A 17,815-nucleotide genomic window follows, 5' to 3' on the forward strand; every position below is an offset into this window, starting at 1 on the left:
GGTTTTACGCTTTAAATCAATTTTTAACCTTTAAATAGGCAAATACTTAACAAAACACGTATGAATCACAAGATGAAATCTAGAATATAACTTGGAATACACAAATACATGCACATGTATCTGTAACAGTATCTATCTGTAATTATTTAAATGTTATACATGCATACATGTCTATATATACTTCAACAGATATAAAGTGTATCTATGCGTATTTTCATCTAGCTAGTTGGCTAGGGTCTCCTGACCAACTAAACCACAAGAAAATGGGCATTACAGAATCTACAGTATCAGCATGTCCACCACAATGGTTTTAGATTTTACAAGTCAATATATACCTCAACAGATCTAAAGTGTATCTATGGATATTTCAATCTAGCCAGTTAGCTAGGGTCTCCCAACCAACTAAACCACAAGAGAATGAGCATTGCAGAATCTATATTACCAACAATTCCACCCCACTGAGTATAGGTTTTATCAACTACTTCATGCATAGCATGGACAAGATGTTACGGGATATCCATTCATCTAGATTCTGAGCCCAAAAGTACAGTAAAAGTTCATATCAACATTCATATAAAGTATTCTTAAGTACATGAATCACACACTATGCTGAGTTCCATCACTTCTCTAAAGAGAATGGCTAGACTTGCTCATGATGCAAACTGGCATTAAGTAAGAGAATGGTGTCACATTGTGTGTGTTTTGCATATGATATCATCTAACAGCAATTTTCTTTTACATGTTTCCCTAAAACTCTAAAAGTCCGGCAAGAGGGCATTGTGTAACCAGTATGAAATGTTGAAGGGTGGCAGCCCAGGAACTAATCTCTCCCTTTACGCCCTCTCTCTACACGTTTTACTCTCTCTTGGTCCACTTTATTCCAGCATTTATTTTATTTGACTTTCTAAACATATCGGTACTTCATTACAGCATTTACTATAAATAAATAAATTATCTACTACTTTGACTTAATATGCTCCTAGGTACATTCTATTCCTTTTGTAAATGCATTTGCTACAAACCCCACTCTCATTTTTGTACTTTGAGCTTCACTAAGAAACATAGTTCTTTTTAGTTTATTTTTCTACTACTGCTAGCCTCTTTGGCACCTTACAACTATTCATAACTATCAAATAGTATCAAACATGTGAGTGTGAGAAAAGTTGTTAATAGCAGCAGCGAAATAGTTGTTAGAACAAAATAGACACAAGCTGTGAGAAGGCTGTAAGACAGCAGTAGCAAAAATGGTTGCAAAGAGTAGAGACACAGCCAAAGAGTAGAGCTTGTTTTCAAGTAGCATCAAAAATAAGGTTTTTACGAAAGAGGCTTGTATAGCCTATTTATACAAAATTGGGGAACGTGGGTAAAATGGTTATTTGGTAGTTAAGTGACTCTTATACTACCAAACAGGTACAATAAACTAGGAATAAGAGGGAATGGCTTGGAACAAGTGGAAGAGAGATAAGGCATTTAAAGTGTTGCAGATTCTAGAGAGAGGAGAATCTAGGAAGAGAGATAATAAAGATGAAAGAGAGTGCAGGTCTGGAGCTGCCACCCTCCAACAATGAGGTCACCATATCTTCCCATCATATTTGTTTTCTCACATCCAACACAATTTTCTTTGAGCAGCCAATAATGTGTTTCCATTTCCATTCCTCCCACCCCATGAAGCACGCTCTTCAAACAGCCATATATAGTTCCACTTTAACTACATTTAGGGAGTGGGCAGCCCTTGTGCACCTCCTTATAACAATCTGTTTATATCTTTAAAGGGATTTCATGGCTTTCAACACCACTATTATATCTTGGACCATTCCTCAACTTCCCAAAGTGTCTATTCTCGATCGAACCAGCTACCAAGATTGGGAGTTGCATATGATGACCTTACTGCAACAACATCGTTTATGGAATATTGTTCAAGGGACTAAGTCCTATCCTAAGACTACTTTTATTATTTCATCTTCAGAACCCACATAATTTGCAATTGACTCTAGGCAGGAAGAAAATGGTCATTCTCATGCTTCCATACTCTTGAAAATAAAGCCTCAAATACAGTTCAACAAAGGTATCATAGAGCCATTAAGGCTCAAATGATAGCTTTGGAGAACCAAACAGCCAATCTTCAAGTTTTTGGTGGTCTTAACATGGTGGAGCAAATCACTTATTTTATTTTGATTTGTTGTTCTCAAAGACGGGACAACACTTAAGATGTAATCTCTTGTTTGGTCTTATAGGCCATTTTGGCCTCTTAAAAGACGCTAATATAACTTTCTTTCTCCAAATGCAGCTTGGTTTTCCTTAGGAAGCAAGTCCACCAAAGAAGAGTTTGTCCATTGCTTGATGAATGACTAACCTAGGCACATCCTCTCTTGATGATTGGATAATGGATGGCGGTTGCACAACCCATATAACCCATGGCAAGTCTATCTTGTGTGATATACAGTAACACAACTAGCAAATTTCTATTGGAGATGCCTTGAGTCTTGAGGTTTCATGCATGGGCAATGTATTTCGAATTCTTCTAGTCAACAAATAACTATGATTCATAATGTATTACAATCGGTGTATATCCCAAATGGGTGTCAAGTCTCCTTTTTTGAATGGTGATTTTATAGAAGAAAACTATATGGCACAGCCTCCAGGTTTTAAGATTTCAAGTCAGCACAGTATTATTTATAGGCTGAATAAAAACTTTATATGGCTTTGAAACAAGCTCCCAAGGCTTTATATGACAACCTCGACTCTTTCTTTCTTTCTCTTGGATTCCAACAATGTTCTGCTTACAGCAATCTCTATGTCATCTCACAAGATTGCTTCATATGTCTAGATATTCTATATAGACGACTTACTAATTAAGGTTCTTTTGAAGCCAAGATAGAGCAGCGCCACATTTATTTGAAAGCCACATTTGAAATGACAGATTCAGAGCTTCTACAATATTTATTGGGCATAGACGATCACATGGAAGCATATTTCTCAGCCAGCATAGGTATCTTCGACAACTTCTTGAAACTCTTTCTTGTACATGGCTCTGCAATCCAAGCTTCCTCATGAAGAATATTCTCCCATTTTTCAAGATCGTACAAAGTATATAGAAGGCAAATCATTGGCTCCCTTATTTGTCTTACCTACACAGACCCTAGAGTGCTAGTTTCCTCAGCTGATTTTCAAATGCTCCTGCCAAATTCATTGGCAAGAAATCATTCATGTTCTTCAGTATTTAGCAGGTACAAATGACCATTGCCTTTCAAGAAACTATTGATCAGCAACTAATTACTAGCTCCTTACTCATCTCAAAAGGGAGAACCAAAGTAATGTTTCCCTTCTACACTCTCTCTCTATATGTCTTACTCTTTCTAGATTCACTTTATTCCAGCATTTATTTCATTTGACATTCTGAACCTGCTAATACTTTCATTCAGCATTTACGACATTGTTTTGTTCTCCTATTCCAACATTTATTCATTTGAGCCTACCAGTACTTTATTGTGGCACTTATTACGTTGTTTTTTTATTGACTCCTCCACTACTTCAACTCAAAATGTTCTCAGGCATATTTTATCCCCTTCCATAAAAGAATCTCTTACAAATCCCACTCTCATTTTTGTATTTTAAGGCTTTGAGCCTCACTAAGAACATAGTTATTGTTTAGTTTTTTCTGCTGCTTCTGGGCTTTTTCATAACAGTTTTCTCACATGAAATAGTAGAGTATTGATGTTTTAAATGCTTCTCAAGAAACTTTAAATGCTTCTATGTAAGGTGATGCTGAACTATGATGGATTGAAATCCAGTAGCATTTCACCAAAGCAGAAGCAATTGGCCTCACATATGTTGATTTGGTTCCATAGGTCAAATTTGGCGTCATCATGGGCAATAAAACATCTATTCTAATCTCACTAAGTTATGACAATAGTAGTGACAAAAGAGAAAATATAGAAGTTTTACCTGTATTCAGATTCAGGAACATCAAAATCGTTCTGCAGATGGCGTACATGCTTTAAACAATCATATAAGTTTTCATTCTCAAGTTTTATCTTCACTAAACCTAAAAGAGACCTTTGCACTTCCTTTTGAAGAATGAAGACAGATTGGCCCATAATTTCCTCTCCAGAAGAAGAATCATCTGGTTGAGTAGCTTTAGACTCTACCTTTTGTAATTGTTTCTGCTTAAATAGGTTCAGACAAATCGATTGAAGTAATTCGGGCTCCCAAACATACAAATGTTGCAAGAAATTGTTTTCTTCACTGAGCAGAAATATTCCTGCCATTGTAGATATATGTAATGGTTCTTTCTCAACATACTTCCTGTCCACAAGATTCTCCTGTGGTCTAGAATATTTATATGCAGGTCCACTATGCAACACGTCTGTCTTCAACTGAGCATTCCAAGAATCATACATCATCTTCAAACCTTGCAATCCCTTTTTTAGCATCCTGCTTTCTAAAAAACCAATGCAGTTTCCTGATTTAGACACTCCATCATCATCATGACCATCTGATGCTTGCACTCCCTTTCTTAACTTACTGCTTTCCAAAACTCGGCCAGAGATGTTCTCTGATATACAAACTCCATCGTTGTCATTCAAAGTTTTCACTCCCTTTCCTAAGTTGTCAAATTCAGAAACTCCACCATGATTATTTCCTGATGAGGAAGTTTCGGCATCACCATCATCATTCAAAGCTCGCACTTCTTTTCTTCGTTTACTTCCTTCTGAAACTCCTGCAGAATCATTTTCAGATGTGGAAACACGAGGAGAAATTTTTGCCAAAGAAGAAACTTGAGTGGAATTAGTTTCCAATGAATAATTTAGGCTGGAATTAGTTCCTGACATAGAACTGCCACTGTTATTCACTCCCGTTTTTGCCTTACTGCTTTGGGAAATGCAACCAGAATCAGTTCCCCATGAAGAAACTCCACTGTTATCATCCAAATCTTGCACTCCATTTCTCAACTTACTCCTCTCAAAATTATTCCCCGATTTAGAAACTCCGCCATTATCATCATTGACATACAAATCTTTGCCTTCAAGTGCAGACTTTTCGTGTGTATGAAATAATATTTTTCCTTCCACGGTATGTATGATACGTTGCAACAAGAACAGAGCTTCTACCTTACGTTTCAACAAGGAATAGTTAGCAAAAATACACCTTTCTTTCTCTGTAGCAGAGGTAGATTCTTGATGTTCAGAAATTTCTCCACAGGCAAGCCAAGATAGATGAGAAGAAGAGCTAATGCTTCTTGACCAAGAAATTCCATCAATTTCTCCGAGCTTTTCAAGGATTGCTTGCAAGATGGCTACGGAAAGTTTAGGGTTTCTCTGGGAAAGGATCTTCAGAGATCCTCGGAAGGTCTCGTATTGACCTAGAAACAGGTAATTTACTGTAATCCTAGCCAGGAGGCTCTCTTCTTCTGTGCAAAGAAACTCCATTGGTTCTGTCGAACTAATAAAATATTAAACCCTGAGAAGAAGAAGATTATGATGGTGACGATGACGACGGTGATGGTGATGGTGATGGTAATGATATGATGATAGTCATGATGAGGATGGAGAAGAACAATAAGACACAGATGAGGATGATGATGACGACGACGAAGATGATGGTAGCGATTGTGATGGTTTCATTGAAGAAGAATAAGCGCAAAGAAAGGGTCAAGAAGGAGCTATGAAATCTTGCAAGATATGGAGACAGACAAAGGGGGACAGACAGACAGAAAGATGGAGCAATTGTTCCTTTCTTTCTTCTATATCATTCCATCTTTCACCTGCTTCCTTTTCTTCTGCTCCTTCTTCTTCTTCTTCTTCTTCTGTTTTTTCTTGTTCTTTTGACATAGCTAATTAGATCTTCTCAGTCCTACCTGGCTCTTCTCTCTCTCTCTCTCTCTCTCTCTCTTTGTCAAAACTGTCAATTTTGGTGAGGGGAATTTTTCCTAGGTAAAAGAAAAGTATGAATTATACAATACCATTTTTCTTCATCACACCATTTAGTTAGTGTCACTTTGGACAAAAACCGTCTCTTGTCTATCTATCTAGCCATCCACATTTCAATGCACCGGCTTTAGAATGATTCTATCGGTACGTGATCTTAAGTGGGCGAGGGGGTAGCTGACACTCTCGTGGAGGCGGCCAAAGCAACCGCATTGCACATGAAATCAATGAGAATATATCATACATCTGCCAATGTTGTATTGAGTGATAAACAATCGGGTTGCCGGTCAAGTTGGATGAACTAGATCTAAAAATGTTCCATGTGATCTGCCATCTCGCGCACCTCGTGCCTAAATGGATAGTTGTGCATTTAGTGTGAGGAGTTGTTGTGTTAAGGTAATATTAACCTGTCCGTCTAATTGTATTAGGTTGTAGTTTGTGGTCTTGGACACTCCCTTACACAATTTTTGTACGCAATAACGCAAATTTGTCTTTTGGAAATGCCTGGTAATCTAATTAGTGTATATCTTGCACTTTGTAAGTCTCTATTCATAAAATTTGCTGAGTGCATTGACAAAATTACATCACTTTTGTCCTTTAGCCCCACTTCTCAGTCATCACCTTCCAATAATGGATTGATAATGGGGTCATTGTGTGAGGGGCTCCCATTTCTTTGAAGTTTCTTTTGTTGTTGTTTGCTCTTTGCATTTGTTTGAGTCCCATGTTCATTTTATTCTATGTTTTGTGCAACTCGTTGAGCGTGTGTGCCTACCTGTATCCCCACTTTAGATGGCATAACAAATAGCCAATTCATGCCAATTTTCCTCCATTCCAATAGTGCATACTATGACTATGTGTTCCCTACCACAACATTGGCAAATGAAGTCACGTTGAAACCAAGTCATTGGATTTTGTGCTTGCTAGCAAAAATATGCGACTAGTGAAATGCTTGCTTGATCATAGTGTTGCCTATTAGCCTTATGGTTATGTTATACTTGTTTTTCGTTATGTTATGCTTGTTTTTCGTAAGGCATTATACCAAGTGAGCAGCTTGGCAATTATAACATTTAATTTATGCTTCTACAATGTTCTTGTAACCATAGCCTTGTTTCTTTCGGCTCATTCCTTGTTACATGTATACAATAATCCTTTCCATCTACTTCATTGTTGTGAGAGCATCTCCACTGTTGTTTTGATCATGTGGACCTAATGGCCTAGAATGTAGGATTATATAACCTACCGATAGACACGTTCATCAACTTTTCATCTCACATTTTGTCATCAAGTTCATATCAATTATATAGGCACTCAATGAATTTGATGTGTGATATATTGTCTACTTGATCTCTGTTTTAAACAAGTTCAATGGTCAATTACGTATCATATTGGTCATTCCCTAATCCCCCCTCTCTCCATTAACATTTTTTTATGGCTAGACTATTACTCCTAGGTTTTTGTTGCCCATCAATGCCTCGGGTCTATTTGAGGTTTGAGCGTTACAACTTTTGTAATCAAGCTATGATTTCTAATCAATGCCTAGTCTATAGTTCGTTTACGTGAAACCTAGTTAAGAGGTGTTCTAGTAATGTCGATTGATAAACATTTGATTTCTCGAAAACAGTTTTTTAATTCGGGAGCATTGTGCAATTAGTACTACCAAAAATATACTTCTTTTCAAGGGTCTTCATATCTAATAACACTTTCACTTTTCCTAATCTTTGCAATGCAAGCTTTGTACAACTACTGACATTTTTGTCGACTTTGTAGAAAGTATTGGGAGCCGAGTGGTTGAAAAGAAGAAACCTCAAGACATGATATGGAACATACCACAATCATACAATTGCAAGACAATTTAGTTGTAAAAAGTGTTGGGAATATGCAAACTTCAATGTGCCTCATCACGTCAACGAGGACTTCAAAGTATTGGCGGAGACAATCAATAAGATACTACAACTCTATAACTTGTATTTCATCGAGTCTCTCATTCAATTATTGAATGGGCTAGATTCTTTTAGTTTTATCATGTTCAATTGACACATTGCCCATGGCGTGGTGCTTGTAGCTTTGGATCAATAAGCGAGGCATGTTGAAGCTTCAACTCATCGCTCTAAGAAAGCTTTTCCATTCGAGATTGTGCTCATAGGGTGAGACAATTGTAACTCTGAGTACAGAATCTACAGAAAGAGTGTGATTCAATTGGAACACGTGGTCTACCTACAACACAAAGTTCAACTTGAATGAGCAATGTACTTACTCAAACAATGGTCTAAAAAACAAAACAAAACAATGATTTAACTCGGTTCATTTCTTTGCTATGATATCCCTTGCATTCTCTTTTTATTTTCATCTCATTCAATCATCACCGTTGTGAGCTTATGTAAAAAGCTCATTGATGCTTCAAGTGGTGGTTGTACATAATTGGGAGTGGTGCCAAGAAGATTGTGGAACTCAAAGAGGTGTTCCTCATAACACAACTTTACTCACCAAAGTTAATGTCTAATAGTGATTGTTTCTCGGGTTTGAATAGTTGTATACTCTTCGTTAAGGAAGAGAGACGATGGAGGTTCCCAAGGTCTTCTAAATCGAATGATCTAATTAGTTTTGAAATGAAATCTCTTTAAACTTCTGTTATTGTATTTGAAATAAAGAAAGAAAGTTATTCAACCATAGAACCCGTCATAAGGTTAGTGAGTGTTTTAAGTGGGGTAAGGAAATTGTAGTCTATCAATTGCCTATACAAATTTACAATATTAGCTCACGAGTAGAGAGAGATAAAGATAGAATATATTTGTTCTTATCATTCACAAAAAGGGCATATATCTCCGATGAAGCGAATACACCAAAGCTTCTAGAACACTCTAACTCACCTGTATGGGACTGTGCTAGAAGCAATTTCATTCCAAGAATCAAAAGGGATTTCTTTATTGGGAGATGCAGCAGTAGATATCCCAACGTCTTAGAGAATCCGTATGTGGACTCCAAAAATGAAGTCGTCTCATACAATACCATCTCATCTATTCAGTCCCAACTGTCAAATTCGTTATCACCCAGTCTATTGAAACGAACAGAAGGGGAGGAAACTGTTGGTCAGTTGCCCAATGGAGACCAAGAGGTCATGGGTTCAACCCCTACATTCCATAGTGGCGTCTTCTCTGGTGAATTAAGAGATACGTATGAAGTATATCCTAGAGATGTGAGAAAAATCAATTTCAAACCCAAAATGTAATGTTTATTGTATAACAACTTACCATCAAGGCAAGCTAATTACGATAGAGCAGGAAAGAGAGAGCGAGCGAGCTTTACCTTAAACCAAACCAATGAAGGAGTTTGAGAGAATTTCAAAAAATAATATTGATACATTCCTAATAGGAGTGTTTTGCCCAATGGGGTTTCATACTTGGATGAACAATAGGTCCTACTCTCCGCATCAAACTTGTATCTTGAGAGGCCTGTTCCAATATGCTAGGAATGCGTGGGAAATGAAACGTACAAGTGCTTAACATCATACATGAAAAAATGGCTTGGAAGATGGAGGCATCACAGTTCCACAAGACATCAATAGATTCATCTTTTCATGAACCCTTTTTTTTTGCAAAGCCAATGTTCACGGCTCGGGAAAGATGTGAAGGCCCATGTTTCACACATTACGTTACATACCTTGCACCAAACCAGAAAGCCACAATGTTCTCCATATGGGAAAACACCTTCACAATTACATGATAGAGGCTTTCCCTTTGTTTGCCATCGACTACATTGCTTCCACACAAGCTCAAATTCTCTTCAAGTGATAACCCCCTCTGTCCTTGTACCCCCCCCCCCCCCCCCCCCCCAAAAAAAAAAAATTAGGTTACGACCATGCTCCACCTCCGTTCCTATTTTCAGTTTTGGGCACTGCACATTAGTAACCATGATGCAAATTACTCAAATTTTCGATCACAACCGCACTTGCTCGCAGCGGTGTATAAGTACTCACTGATATAAGCAAAGCACATTGTCAAACATTGAATCTTCATAAGGTTCAATCGATTAATAACACAACCAATATGTACAAATGTTGGAGCTGGAGTTGTGTTTGAGAAACGTGGTCATCCCCATCCCCACCCATCCTTCGGAGATCTCGAATTTCATGAGAGACTCAATGAATGGGATGAATGTCCGTCCAATTTCAAATCTGGTGGACCACAGCGCCTGTGTTGTGTCCGCATGCATGCATTATCCAGGTGTGAAATGGAATGATTTCTCTCTCTCTCTCTCTCTCTCTCTTTTAGGGTTTCAAAAGACGATCGTCTGCTTTAAGTAGACACGCGAAGCTCTTCATCGAGTAGCCTAAGCTGATGTCTGCTCTTCACCCCCTCCCCTTCCAGCCATTGATTCAGAGCTCCTAATCTCCTTGTAAATGGCTTTTTCTTTCGCCTTTCCTAGTTGTTTTCTTCTGTGACTACCTGATGATGATACCTTGTGAAAGGCTTGTTTCTCAAAAACATTCGCAGTGGCCGCCTAAGAGCTTTCGTTCTTTCTCCATGTCACCGTGGAGATACGAGCTTGAGAGCTAATGCTGCTTACACACCCTTCCTTGGATATCTGAAGGTTCTCCTGATGATTAAATTCCGCCTTCTGCCGATCTTGGTTTAATCTTTTCTGTCTTTTTTTGTAAGTGTCTTGCCTCTTTTTAAAATAAGTAGCTCAGCAAGTAAACCTGTTGATGATGACCTGTGAAAGGCTTGTTTCTCAAAACATTCGCAGTGGCCGCCTAAGAGCTTTCGCTATCTTCTTTCGAAGATGGCTTGAGAGCTAATGCTGCTTACACACTCTTCCTTGGATATCTGAAGGTTTACGTTCATGTTTTATTCTTTATATGCTTCATACTGTTTATTTTGCCACATATTTTGGGCACACATTACAGATCCTTGTCTCAATTAACTGCAATTGACCACTTTCTTTATGTATCTCCCAGATATAATATATTAAATAATATGAAAACATTCCTCCACAGATCAGGTGGCAGCTTTTGATGGGAACAGATGATAACGGATTGGAATTAGTTTCGGCGGACGTTCGTAGGTGTAGCGAATGCAAAATTGTTATGGCACCATATAATTTGGTGGAATTGGGCTTGGCTTCTAGGAAGTTTGTTACAAAGTTGTATAAACATCCCTGGATGAATTGATCATCGTTTCTGTTAAATTTATTATACGATTGTGTTAAGATCATCAGATGGCCTGGATTATTTGAAATTCAGAATTAAATGATTGAACCTACGGAGCTGCAGTCTTGTATTGGATGCTTTATTCTTCTCTTACCACTCCATATTAGTGTAATGTCGAAATTCTTATCTGTGTAATCTTTTGTTGTCTAGTTACTTGTTCCTGGTACTCTTCATTGTGGTGTCAGTGGTCCTAATCTGTAAGTGGTTCTTAACATCTTTAGTTGTACTCTTACCATGTGATTCCTTTCTCTATTTTTGTATTCGGTGAATTTGACTCATTTGAAGGAAGAGTTGGTTGGACAAATACTGTCACTTTTGGTAACGTAGCTATTAAAACGATTCGCACTTCATCGTCTTGGTTAATAGCGTTGGTGATTACTTCTCTAAAGTACACGTAATGTACAAGTCAAAGCATTTCAATGTTATTGGTAATGAGGCAGCTCAGTTCCGATAATATGTTTCTTTAAATTAATTGGGAACGTAATCCTCTATTTAAGTTCTTAAATGCAAATCTTCTAGCGGATGGTAATTTTACTCGAACAGCTGAGTTAAGTGCAAGAATGAAATATCCTAGATATTTGTAAATCTGGAAAGAACTGTTTCCGTATCGAGAAAAAGTCCTCATATGTGAAATTTAGAAGGGTTTTTATTTTGGTAGCTGGGAAAATTATGTTCGTGTACAATAGGTTATGTCGGCTACGTCTTCTTTTCTTGAAGCATCTTTTTGCTAATATGGTTCTTTAAATTAATCGGGAATGTAATCCTGGGAAGTTTTAGCGGATTGAAATTTTATTCGATTGTTAAGTGAAATAATGAAGTATCCAAGATATTTGTAAATTTTGAAGGAATGAGTTCTCTATTTGATAAAAAGACTTCGTATGTGAAATTTAAGAGAGTTCTTATTTTGGTACAACATTTTATGTCGGCTTCGTCTGCTATTCTTGAAGCATCTTTTCGCGTATGATTTGGTTTGAAGAAGTCTTGGAAGGTTTGGATTGTATTGCGCAAAGACTTACGGTTGATAATGAGTTTTAAAGAGAAGCTAGTTTAGGCAGCAACCATTCTTTTCTGATGTCTTTGATTATTTTACTAACTTCAGACAGGGCAAGTTTATTGTATCATTGTAATTATCAAATCCTAAGTTCTCGCGGACCTATCTAACAATGGCCAGGTGCTCCATGCATTCTTGTCTCTGGTATTGTTGGATATGTTTCAGACGGGGCAAGTTTATTGTATCATTGTAATTATCAAATCCTAATTTCTCACGTACCTATCTAACAATGGCCAGGTGCTCCATTCATTTTTGTCTCTGGTATTGTTGGATGATTCCAATTTCGTCACATGTTGCTGTCTTAGCTACAGGTTACTCCAATTTTTCTTTATTTACCAGTCGGGAATAATTGCTCTGCATTATATCTACAGCGGATGATTGTTGTCCTTATATTATTGCGGTTGAATAATATTAGTAAATTTCTATAACTCGTAAATTTCTATGATTGTTTTGTGAATGGTTTTATAGTTATTGCGATTATTGATCATGACCCAATATGTATCTCTTCTTTTTTACTTAGCTTTGATCCATGGGCAAACAGTTCTTTCTTTTCCGGGTAGCTTTTGCATAGCTGAAGTTTTAAACCTAACTTGGATGCATGTTCTAATTATTTTTTCTTTGTACTGAGCTTATCTGATTGTTCTTTCACGCCAGGCCTATTCCTTTGTATTGTTTTTTTGCGGCCGTGGTTTTTTTGACCCACAGAGATGAACAAGTCCATATTTGGTCTTTTAGGTCAGTCTGGCCTCGCAAAAATGCTTTAAAATGTTTTTCTTTGGTTCCATATGTTTTTCCTCTCTGGAGGCATTTGTTGTTCATCCTGGCCAATGCTGACAGTGCTCTTCCTTGACAGAATCGAGCCAGATGGATGCTCACTAATGTCTACAAGATGTCACTATGTGATGTGGGAGTTAGAAAATGAGCACAATGTCGGCATTATGGTTTCTGTGCCGTCAGTTTGACCACGTTACTTACTGTTTATTCTATTGTAGAGTGTAGGGAAACTGAATGCATGAACATCTGCTCTTTGGTGGACACATTACCACGAGATTTTGATTGAGCGACGCACATGCACAGATACACATCCTAGGTACCATGAACTGTTTTTGGTCCAAACACACGTACACAAAGGTTTGGTCCCTTGACAAAATTAGGAAGCAACATCCTGAACCGTATGAGTTCTGGTCTCTTTCCATTTGTCTAGATGCCTCTGTATCAAACTTCAAGTCTACATGATAGTAATGGTTTCCTATTGAATCATGTAACAGTTTGTCGTACCATTGTGTTAAAAAAAAAGTCCAAAATTTTCTGCCAAAGATTTACTTGGGACGGAACCATTTTTACCTTTTTTATTTTTTCCTACATTCAAGAACCTGCATCTATAGTTTAAAAATTGTTCAACAATACATTGTTCTATTGGAAGAAAAACATGCTTCTTCATCTCAGTACTCCATGCAAAATGGCCTGCATTACATGTAATTCCGTTGTTTTTAAGTACAAACATTACTATGTTCCCCTGGAGGAGAAGTATAGTAGAGTTCATAAAGTATGGGTGGTTTTGAATGACATTGTGTAGGAGAAGATCATGTAGGTGTTGCATATGGCCGTGTAGGGAATGATCTTCCATCACCAATGGAGGTGGTCAAGTTACTACAATCAAATGGAGTGAGGAGAACCATGGTGTATGACAGTGATGTTGATGTACTACGAGCCTTTATGGGATCTGGCATTACAGTTATTGTTCACACGACCAATGCGCTTCTTCCAATACTCGCGTCTGATATCTCTGTTGCGACAGCATGGATAGACACCAATATTGCTCCATTCGCCACTGCCATTTCACACATCTCCGTTGGCAATGAAGTTCTCGGCACCAATAACCAATCACAATATTCCATGTTCCTCAACCGTGCCATCCACAATGTGTACAATGCTTTGGTGTCAGTCAATCTCCATGAATCGATCCTTGTCTCCACTACCCATGCAGCTGCTGTTCTTGATCCCTCCTCTTTTCCTCCCTCTTTGGGTCACTTTAGTTCTGACATTGTCCCTGACATCATGCCCATCCTTAACTTTTTGTCGTCCACAGGTGCACCTTTCATGGTGAACGTGTACCCATTCATTGCTTATATTGCATCATCTCAAAACATACAACTCCCATATGCCCTGGGGTCAGGAAATGTTCAAATACCTGATTTTAACTCTGGGCTCATTTACACAAGCCTTTTTGATGCACAAGTTGACACATTCATCTCAGCTATCGAGAAGTTAGGTTTCGACAATATTTCTTTGATTGTGACCGAGACAGGATGGCCATCGTATGGCCACCCATCTGCCACACTTGCAAATGCACAAGCTTACAATGGCCACATACTTGAACATGTAGTGAGTAGTCGTGGCACACCCAAGAGACCTAGCACACCCATCCAAACCCAGATCTTCGCCCTCTTCAATGAAAATCAAAAGACAGGTGCAGAATATGAACAACATTTTGGTATCTTTTTCCCGGACCAGACCAAAGTGTATGATATTAGCTTAACACCAACATAAAGGGATTAAATCTGGTATTTCTACCATTCTTTCTTAAGAGTAGACGTGTACACAAATAGTTAAGAGCATTTTATTGGATTTCTGTGGCTCTATCATAAACGCAGTACAGAGAGAGTCCTAGTTACATACTCAAGATTGTCTTCAATGGGGTACTGGGATATTAGGTTTGTGAGTTCCGTTAAGTTAACTCAACCTCTTGTCATTAAAGTCTTGTGTGCTGAATAAAGAAGTAATATAAAACAGTTATGTAACTTCAAGGAGAACTTTTTTGGGCATCAAACAAATGTAGCACATGTAAACATAATTGGTGTGATTTAAATGGACAACTGAAAAATGCCATATCTTGTCAAACTTCTTGGTTAAGTTTTTCTAACACCTTACATTTTGATTCCCTAGCATGCTGGAGAGTTTCCTTAATACAGAAGGCTCAGTTTTGCTATATGTTGTGCATGCAACAGCAACATTAGGGCCAACAATTGTTCAAAACCATTCCTTGTAGCATCTTTCTATGACCCTTAAAAATGAGATTTGGCAAATAGCTCACCATGTTATATTATTGGCAGGACAAGATGAAAACTTAATAATACAATCAACATCTTGATTTGGCAAGTGTTTCCTTATTTCATCCAATGTGAGGTGAACTCACAAAATGATTCCAAGATGTTGCTAAATCTGTGTATAAAGTCTAGACACACCTGACGAAGAAGACAATCTATATATACATTTGTTCAAGTATTCATTGGAACTAGCAGATATACAAGCCTTCAACACCACTGAGTTCACAGTATAGTCTACATCTATAACTTATTGCATGTGTAGAATATAAACAAAACACATACAATATAGTGGTAATAGAGTAAAAAACATTTATATTTATGAGATATGTCAGAATTCACGATCAGGAAAAAGCAATGGTGCTACCAAAGACCATATGAAAAGCCCTCCAGTGAACCATTCAGTACACATTCGCACCCACACCGATGACCAACCGATATCAACGAGTTCTTCTGATTCGGTACCCGCACTTGTCCATCCTGTTAGGAGCATTCCTGAATACATGCTTGCGAGGGCAAATATTATGTGGAAGAATGAATAAACATATGACACTGGCTTTGACTCGCCTTTCTTATCTTCTTTGCTGCTGCCTTCTTCCAAAAGAGCCTTGCTTTCACCTGTACATCACATCTTTCTCTCTGTCTCTCTCCATAAATAGCGATGTATTAATTATGGAAGTCGAATTACAGTTCATGGAATATGATACGCTATTGGCTCACCCAAAGATCAATAAGGTTCTCATGACATTCCTCTTCTCTCGATATATTGTTAAGAACCTACACAGTCCCATGCGATAAAGACTGATGGAAATGACAAACATGATGCCTTACCAACCTACAAATCCCTAATTCCTCCTATGTCAACCTCCCCAAAGTCTCCAACAACAAGAACTGCCATACCAATATGCCTTTTAATCGTCGAACCCCATACTAAGAATAAAAATGAAGGCATTCCACAATCAAGAAATGTAGGTAAATGAAAAAATGGTCAGATTAAGAATGCCATGAAGCTTGAAAGTGCCTTATAAGTTTGGATGTAGTCATTGATAAAGAAATTTATCGAAAGCATTTGCATGAGAATAAAAGACTTATTCAATGAAATAGAAGCATATGGTAAGCTAATCAATAGTTTCTCCAAACACAAGAGAAAGCACATGCATGTTGTACATTTTGGGGAAATAATGTGTTGAGAGTTTTGATGACCCAACTCTTCTAGCCTTTTCTATGCATTGCAAGGATCTATATGAACTATCAATTACTGGAAAGATGATGTGTTATGGTTTTCTTTAATAAATGCCTCCCACCTTTACAATTGAAGATGTATGCATAGGTATTAAGAAATTGGCCTCTTGAAAGGCAAGTGATCTTGAATGTATAAAGGCAAAATATTCAAATGGATGGGAAAGGAAGCACATGAATGGATATGTGACAATCATGGGTTCATCTCTTAGAAGTTAAAATATGAGCAATCCCCCCCTCTCTCTCTAACATGGCTTATATAAACTGTTATTAGACATTATATCAGATGTCACTTGAGGCAACTTTTTTGGTCTCAGAGGTGATTTTTCACCTTTTGAAGTTTCTAATATAATACTCAAATGGATGGGAAAGGAAGAACATGAATGGATATGTGCCATGTATATCAGACGTCACTTGATGTAAAAAAAATTGGTCTCAGAGGCGATTTTTCACCTTTTGAAGTTTCTCATATAATTCTCTGAAATGTGTTAATGCTATGAGTTTCTAAAACCCTGAACTCTAAACCTTACACCCTAAACCTCAAACTTTCCGGTCATGTTGTACATTTCCAAATTATATCCTTAATGGTACACCACAATTTGTCGCTATGGCCTATATACATCATTCTACTTTGATCACAGCCTTAGCAATTATGCAGGATTAACAATCGGTGTTCATGGGCTGATGCACTCACAGCCTACCTCTCCCAGTATATATCCAATATTACAGCACAATTTGGACCTATTAGCCCTATATAACTCTACTTTGAAGACAGCCTTAGCAGTTGTGAAGGAATAGTAATCTAGTCATGGTACAATTTATTTTTGCTTTTATTTTACCAAACTTCTTTGACATTCCCATGGATGTAGGGTTGTGTCTCATAGGTTACTCTGGTTTTTTGAAGATGTTAATATAACATTTCATTTAATTTTCTCTCTCAAAGTCCATATTGTGCTGGGCTAAGTCCTGTTCCATCAATCATATTTCATCTTCTGTTGACATCAATAATGTATGTAAGCATCTCAATGCAAATTGAAGTTCCTTGCACTAGGCTTGAGCCCACAACCTTATTGAAGAAGAAAAACAGAAAGCAATTTTCACATGTGGAAGTGGGTGCTCTAAATGCAAGTGGGTACTTCAGTATTGATACACACCCTAAGGCTACACATAAAATATGCACATTTAGGTAATGAGCCCCTTTCTAAGATCTGTTGGCTTAAATAAATTCTTCGCTGTAGAGTAGAACCACTCCACCTTACTAGAAATCCGTCTATAAAATATTCCTTTG

At 37.7% G+C, this 17,815-nt stretch overlaps 3 protein-coding genes, 1 long non-coding RNA gene and 2 other non-coding genes across 8 annotated transcripts in view; 4 read left to right on the forward strand and 2 right to left on the reverse strand.

The window, feature by feature from the left end:
• Positions 1-5,886, reverse strand: part of LOC147867639 (zinc finger FYVE domain protein) — a 50,905-nt gene extending 45,019 nt beyond the window's left edge. Inside the window, exon 1 of the mRNA XM_087315730.1 lies at positions 3,946-5,886. Coding sequence (XP_087171856.1) covers positions 3,946-5,429 — 1,484 coding nt within the window. The 5' untranslated portion in view covers positions 5,430-5,886. The remainder of the gene's footprint in view (positions 1-3,945) is intronic.
• A 4,350-nt stretch (positions 5,887-10,236) lies between these two features.
• Positions 10,237-10,759, forward strand: LOC147867640 (uncharacterized). Its single transcript, XR_015532404.1, has 2 exons — positions 10,237-10,514; positions 10,607-10,759. It is a non-coding gene; the product is annotated as an uncharacterized LOC147867640 (long non-coding RNA).
• On the forward strand, positions 10,368-10,516 carry LOC147867641 (small nucleolar RNA SNORD14). The gene has a single exon (XR_015529424.1). It is a non-coding gene; the product is annotated as a small nucleolar RNA SNORD14 (small nucleolar RNA).
• Positions 10,622-10,758, forward strand: LOC147867642 (small nucleolar RNA SNORD14). Its single transcript, XR_015529425.1, has one exon. It is a non-coding gene; the product is annotated as a small nucleolar RNA SNORD14 (small nucleolar RNA).
• Positions 10,760-12,891: 2,132 nt separating the features above from the next.
• LOC147867643 (glucan endo-1,3-beta-glucosidase-like) lies at positions 12,892-14,762 on the forward strand. Its single transcript, XM_087315732.1, has 2 exons — positions 12,892-12,919; positions 13,761-14,762. The coding sequence occupies exons 1-2, from the start codon at positions 12,892-12,894 to the stop codon at positions 14,732-14,734; spliced, it is 1,002 nt and encodes a 333-aa protein (XP_087171858.1). The 3' UTR covers positions 14,735-14,762.
• A 685-nt stretch (positions 14,763-15,447) lies between these two features.
• The window catches only part of LOC147867644 (uncharacterized), a 36,786-nt gene continuing 34,418 nt past the window's right edge, over positions 15,448-17,815 (reverse strand). For 2 of the 3 annotated variants that reach the window (XM_087315427.1, XM_087315426.1), the window contains one exon: positions 15,448-15,906. In XM_087315427.1, the coding sequence (XP_087171553.1) occupies positions 15,620-15,906 (287 nt within the window). In that variant the 3' untranslated portion in view covers positions 15,448-15,619. Of the gene's footprint in view, positions 15,907-17,630; positions 17,811-17,815 lie in introns of those variants that run through there. The other variant, XM_087315428.1, reaches the window with a different exon arrangement.

This window comes from Azolla caroliniana, unplaced genomic scaffold (assembly GCF_043228905.1).
Source record: "Azolla caroliniana isolate FFs.n. ecotype wild unplaced genomic scaffold, voAzoCaro1.0.p SCAF_2, whole genome shotgun sequence".
In the NCBI taxonomy this organism is placed as follows: Eukaryota; Viridiplantae; Streptophyta; class Polypodiopsida; order Salviniales; family Salviniaceae; genus Azolla; species Azolla caroliniana.

Coding starts and splice junctions, on each gene's coding strand:
- LOC147867643 (XM_087315732.1), top strand. CDS start 12,892: ATGAACAAGTCCATATTTGGTCTTTTAG. Junction 12,920..13,760: donor GTCCATATTTGGTCTTTTAG/GTCAGTCTGGCC, acceptor GACATTGTGTAG/GAGAAGATCATGTAGGTGTT.